Source organism: Melitaea cinxia, chromosome 3, assembly GCF_905220565.1.
Source record: "Melitaea cinxia chromosome 3, ilMelCinx1.1, whole genome shotgun sequence".
Taxonomy (NCBI): domain Eukaryota; kingdom Metazoa; phylum Arthropoda; class Insecta; order Lepidoptera; family Nymphalidae; genus Melitaea; species Melitaea cinxia.
The window spans coordinates 8,990,152-8,996,770 of NC_059396.1; the positions used below are offsets into that span (position 1 = coordinate 8,990,152).

At 33.1% G+C, this 6,619-nt stretch overlaps 1 protein-coding gene across 2 annotated transcripts; it reads right to left on the reverse strand.

Moving 5' to 3' along the window:
- Positions 1 to 456: 456 nt before the first annotated feature.
- Positions 457 to 1,290, reverse strand: LOC123669147 (protein transport protein Sec61 subunit beta). Of its 2 annotated transcripts, none has more exons than XM_045602779.1 (3): positions 1,214 to 1,290; positions 809 to 1,011; positions 457 to 716 (listed from the first exon to the last, which is right to left on the reverse strand). In XM_045602779.1, exons 1-3 carry the CDS (start codon positions 1,214 to 1,216, stop codon positions 629 to 631), a joined length of 294 nt encoding a protein of 97 aa, XP_045458735.1. In that variant the 5' UTR covers positions 1,217 to 1,290; the 3' UTR covers positions 457 to 628. The 2 variants fall into 2 exon arrangements, with proteins under 2 accessions (XP_045458735.1, XP_045458734.1); XM_045602778.1 differs by having other exon boundaries at positions 1,090 to 1,268.
- Positions 1,291 to 6,619: the final 5,329 nt, after the last annotated feature.

Below are 6,619 nucleotides of genomic sequence, written 5' to 3' on the forward strand. Positions count from 1 at the left end.
AAAGACAAGTTTAGTATTTGATATTAGTGTAGCCAGCCTAGATTTGAACCTGCAAATCTGGAAACAACTCATGACATTATTGTGTTCCATCAACTTGGCCATCTCTCCTGTCTTGTTACTAACACATTACTTCTTATAGAAATCATTTATCATCATTTCGACACCAGCAATTTATACTATCTCATCAAAGTGAACTTTACAATAGAGGCTTATGAATGGGAAAAACTTGATACCTATTATATTAATTCATAGACTTATTTGAAGTTTGGTATATTTAATTTATTCATTGCAATTTCATAATTTTTTAGTACATATAAAAACACATTTTATCAAGTTTGCATAAAAAAACCCAACTAATCTAAAATACGAGTTAGCTTGTAGTTAAATTGTTAGTGTCAATTTGTTTATATATTATAATTAAGGTTTTGTAATGATTCAATAAATAATAAAGACAAATACTTTAACTACTTATATTTATTTCAGTAAACAAAATAAACAAATAAATTATTCAAATTTAAAACTAGACACTTTCATGTATATTAAAAGCACATTTATATCATATCCTTGCACTCTCTTATTTTAGAATTATAATTAATACCTTATTACATAAAATCATTGTAAAATATTTTTATGCTCTCGTGTATTTTCCCCAAATATGCAACATAAATACTGAGGCAATGAATAGCAGAGACATAACCAATACAGGAACTGGACCTCTGGAAATAAAATTGGTTTATCTTAAATATAAGTAAGTAAAATGACTAGTATTAAATAAATAACTTTTAACAAAATAGTTCTTGCTACTTACACTTTGACACCAGGAGAATCATCAGTGTAAAAACGCCACATTCCCCCTGATCCAGCGCCCGTAGTACGATTTCTGGCCGCAGTAGTTGTTGTAGTGGTTTTACGCTGCCTTACAGTGCCACCACTGGAGGAGCGAGGAGCAGCACTCGCCTTGCTTGGCGAACGACCTCCTGATCCCACCGACGTCGAACTTGGTGCGGCTGGCTAAAATTTAATATATAAAATTTTAATTACAGTATAATTATTTGTAATCTTTCATTTAACTAATCTTATTAAAATTACCATTTCAGTGTTATATCAGGCTAAATAATAAAAACTTTTATAAAGATTTTGGATACAACTTGTAAAGCAAGTTGTTCTTAATAGAATAGAAGACAGTTCTTATAGAAATAATAAACGCTACTACCATCGAGTTGGCGATCAACTCGGCAACGCGTATTGTGAAGTTGACACGTCGACGACGTCGTGCAATAATGTTGCCAAACGAATATTGTTTATTTATAAGGTTAATTTGCACTGTACTTTTATTTCATTCATGATTCATCTTTTTGTTAGTTCTTAATTGTAATAAACAAATTAAATATACTTCATTTTAAAGAAAAGAAAGAAAAAAATCTTTTATTTAAAAAATTAATATGAAATGAATATATTTCTTTTTTTTTAAAGTCTGAGAGGTTTGGAATCTTACTCTATCATGTTTGTCAGCAAGACCACCGATTACGGTCTTATACACAGTTCGTGCAACAACAGTAGTGAGGGTACGTTGGCGAAAAGCGCAACCATTATGATGGTTGCGCTTTTCTTTTCAATTTACGGCCGTGAGAGTCATGTCGATAGATTATGTGTTAAAATATAACCAATTACAATGAATCGTGTACACAGGGCTCCCTGAATTTGCACCCAGTTTTTTAGATATTTGAACTTTTTTACTTTTAATTGTTTGTTCGTCGTTTATTCGTTGTTGCTCGATTGTAAAAATTGTTTGTTTGTCTTTTATTTATTTATAATTAACTAGCCGAGCCGTGCCCACTTCGTTGGGCGTTAATTATTTTTGCGATTCAAATTTAAGTATAGTAAAGTTTTCATCTTGCTCGCATTTTTCCGACTTGATTTACTTAAACTATTATTTTCCACTGATTTTTTGTCCATAAACAATAAAATATAGCCTACATCACTCCTAAATAGTGTAGCTTTCTGTTAGTGAAAGAATTTTCATGATCGGATCAGTATTTGCGAAGATTACCCCTTACAAACAAACAAACTTAGAAAAATTAACCTCTTTATAATATTACTAGCCGACCCGTGCCCACTTCGTTGGGCGTTTATTTTTATCTTTGTGATGCAATTATGTTGTGTTTCAATTTTGTCGACGTCTGCTACGTAGGGAGCCGACTGCGCGGGTGAGCCGCGTGGCATTCTATCGTATAGATGGAAAAACAATAAAACGGTCATGTGATGCGCGGTACATGATGCGCAGTGTCCAATTGTCCCCCCGCACAACAGCGGCTTGCGAGTTACGGCACCGGGTGCCTACAGCGATGAATAAAATCGTAATAATATCGTGTATTTATTATTTTAAATTACAGAACCAAATAACATACTTTAAAGAACAAATGTTTTAGCACTTAAATAAATAATATGTTACTCCCGTGTATTTATTATTTTAAATTACAGAACCAAATAACATACTTTAAATAAATTTTTTTATAGCGCTTAAATAAATAATATGTTGCTCCAACGCCATCTATCAAAAATCCAGAAAACGTCGTCGATAGACTAAAATAAGACTAAATTATTAACGTCGAAAGACTAATAGATTGTTTTCTAATAGCGATAGATGGCGCTAGTTTATTTACCATTTTGATATTATATTTTAATCTTTTTCTTATTTACTGAATTTTTTGTTCAATTACAATAAAATATAGCCTATAGTACTCCTGAATAGTGTAGCTTTCTGTTAGTGAAAGAATTTTCATGATCGGATCAGTATTTGCGAAGATTACCCCCTACATACAAACAAAGTTATAAACTTTACCTCTTTATAATATTAGTATAGATTAAACAAATGTCCACCCTTAAGTTGGCCCCCCTAACTAGATATCGTGATTTTTGTCGCTCAGATTAATTAATTTCGATTAATTATCGTTTGTTCAAGCACTATTACTGTTAATGATAAAAAAAATACTATGTGGTGTCATAGGACACCAGGTAGGAACGAAGTTCCTTCGGATAGTATAGAAGCAAAACAATTTGAAAAAAAATGTTGAATTTTTTATACATTTTCTAGTTCTTGATTTTTTTTCTGTTTAATTTTGTTGATTGGTTTTTAATTAAGTACATAAAAGTATTTAGGAAATTTAGTACTTTAGAAAATAACAAATACCGTAAAATAAAATAAATCAAACAAAATAATAATAATAATAATTCAAACTATTAAGTGAAATAAAAAAGGCTTTATTTATTTTTGTCGACAGTATAAAATTACATAAATAATTTAAAAAAAGTTTACTAGTAATATTTTAGTTTTACAAACGCCATATAATACAGTCATGTGATTGATATTACGTCACTTCCGTTATATATTTTTGTTACTGTTTTAGTATCACATTTTTTCAGTATGCTCGCCCAGCCTTATGTCAAGCTTGTCGTAAGGAATACAATAATAGTAATTCAAACTATTAAGTGAAATAAAAAACATGTCTATTTATTTTTGTCGATAGTATAAAATTACTTAAATAATTAAAAAAAAAGTCGTTTGACTGATATTACGCCACTTCCGTTATATATTTTTTTTACGGTTTTAGGAACATTTTTTTCAGTTCGGTCGCTCAGCCAAATGTCAAGCCTGCCGTAAGGAACTTCGTTCCAATATAATAATTATTATTTATTATTTAATGTGGACCTGAGTTATCCTCATTAAACATAATAATTTAATACAAAAATATTTCTTAGTACCGCACTAGTCGGTACTTACATAAATATCAGTTGACAAACATAACTTTCGTTTTGCCCAAGTTCATACCAGTGTATTATCTATGATTCATACCGAGACCGACACGTCGGGAGGACTCGTTTAGGCCGGCCAGCATTTGGCTTAGCTTATCCAAACCTCTCCGCAAAGATGACGATATCGTCGGCGAAATGAAGGTGAGAGATGTAATCCGCCGTTGACGTTGATGCCTCGTTCGCCCTAATCTAATGTTTTAAAGACATCCTTCAGCGCAGTAGTAAACAGTTTCGATGATATTACATACATTACGGGAAGAGAGGGGGTGACTATATCCTTACTACCGTCACCACACTGCAGAAGCAGCTGTGTATATACACATGCTATTTTGCTATTTGTGAATAAAAAAAAATCATTATTTAAATACATACATAATTTTTTAGTTTCAAATAGTATCGAAACTAAGAGATAGCGCGCACTTATGACTTTTGTCTGGATGACAATAAATTCTTTGTCACTGTCATGTCACCAAACTTTTCATGACTGCGCGCACATGCGGTGACAGTAACGATATTTTCTTACATTCGATAAGATGGATCTCGAGGAGATGGTTATCTGTACATTTGTTTTAAGAAATAGAAAAAAATGCAGGCATTAAAAGTATTGGATTCACCCGCTTTGGAGTGATAGGCTGATAAGTGGAAAGTTCTACACCATGTTTGCCAACCTACGTCTTATATGTCTGTGACATATCCAGACAAATTTTTTCGATACTCCCGAATAAGTGTCACAAGTTTTGATGAATTACTACTTTTGTTAAAGCCTACTATTACTTACAAAAACACAATAATGAGATTATCCATCCCAGCTGACATGCGGACAACGACTAAACGCAAGAGCGAGGGCCCGAGGGGGGCAAAGTGATATTTAGTTGCTACTGCGCGCACGGTAATACAAATCTATGGTCATTCTATGGTCGTGGTGACAGTGGCGTCACGGGCATGTTGCCGTCCTCGGCGGACAAAGTCGCCAAATTGTCACGTATCCAAATGCGCGCACCTTCATTAGGGATGATGGTGATGATGTACGTGGTGACAGTGACGCAACAGTCACGGTGACAAAAATCACAAGTGCGCGCTATCTCTAATCCCATCTAAGTGCTCCCACAGACATACAATTGTAAGTTGGCCGACTAAATCGCAGAGTATACTAATAGGTATAGTGACATATGGAAGCCCGCACATCTTCTCCAATTAAATTGTCCAACTAATTAATTGGATACCGATCGCATCAGAATCGAAAGTCACTTCCGATCAACGTACAATTAAAAACTTGTCCAACTGTTCATTAGTACGGTTACCTTATACAAGCTCGCTGACTATCCAACTTAGTTGGTCAGTCGCACGGCAAGATGGAAGAAGACTACACGCGTGCGCGTGATTTCCCTACGCCCGGATCTTAGTCGACGGGTACGACGTCTGCGTCCCGATGAGTTGTTGCAAACGAAAAATTAGAAGAACTTATAGATGAACCTTAATTAAAAAAAATTGCATGTTTTAGAAATAAAAAAGGACATGGGTTTCAAAAGCCCGTGGATATATATTAATTATATTTAAAAAATATCCTTTCCTCAACGGCTTTAGCGAGTCGGAAAGGTGTGTCTTGTTTGATTATTGCTGGCCCAATTAGATATACGAGCCCATCAAAAGACGAAATACTCATTCTGTATGAAAAAAAGGAGATGGATACGATTCCATACATTTTTGGGCCAAAATGTAATGAAATGAAAATGGTATCAATTAATGCATTTAGGCTTATTGATCCCTCGCTGAAAATTATCCATATTTTGGCCATCTGAGAGTGGAGTTATTAGACTTTTTGTAAAAGTGAGATTATGTTACAACGTCTATGAAAAAACCCGATCACTAAGTTCTTGTAGCATTAATGTTTGTTATATTTAGTGAAGACTGTTTGAAAACTCATTACAAATATTGATATACACTTGAAACCATAAATAAATATCAGGAATGGACTCAGAATGCATCGGAAAACAGTAAACACGAAACGAGTGCCGGATACAGTATTACTGTTAGTCAGCTGTCAAATCTGTGTGTCATTAAAAATATGATTTATTTTAAATCGATACAAAATCGATAAACATTTTGGTTTATCAGATATTAACTAATATTTTCGATATTAATGTAACTTTATTTAAATGCACTTTATTGTTTACAGAATTAATTGTGCATCTAAATATCTTGAGTTAGTTAACTAGTGCAAACATTTTCTTTTTGAATTCTGTAATCGATTATAGTTGAATCGATACCCAAATAATTCGATGAAAACTATCTTTCTCAATTTTCTCCGCTTCTAGATTCAGAATTGAGGTGATATTTTATATTTTAAAATAAAAAAATATGACCAATTTTTTAAAAAATATCTCTACTCAGTACCTTTTGGCCCAAAAGTCCCCATCTCCTTTATCTGGATAACATCAATATAGGTGCACCCAAAATTTTCTTTTTTGTTGTCGTCTTCTTTTTATTATTAGAGCATTAGAGCGTTTTTTTTTTCCGCATTTTCATGCACACGCACCGCGCTAGCAACACTGTCACTGATTAAATCGAATAGTCTGCGGCTAATAATAATAATAATAATAATAATAATAATAATAATAATAATAATAATAATAGTCTTTATTGTACACCATTAAAAGAAACAACAGAGAAAAAACATAAAATGAAAGATGTACAAAGGCGGTCTTATCGCCGAAAGAGCGATCTCTTCCAGACAACCTTTGGGTACAGGACACGAAATAGAAACTGCAGTTAGGAAGTAAACAAACGATTGGTGTGCCAATTAGAA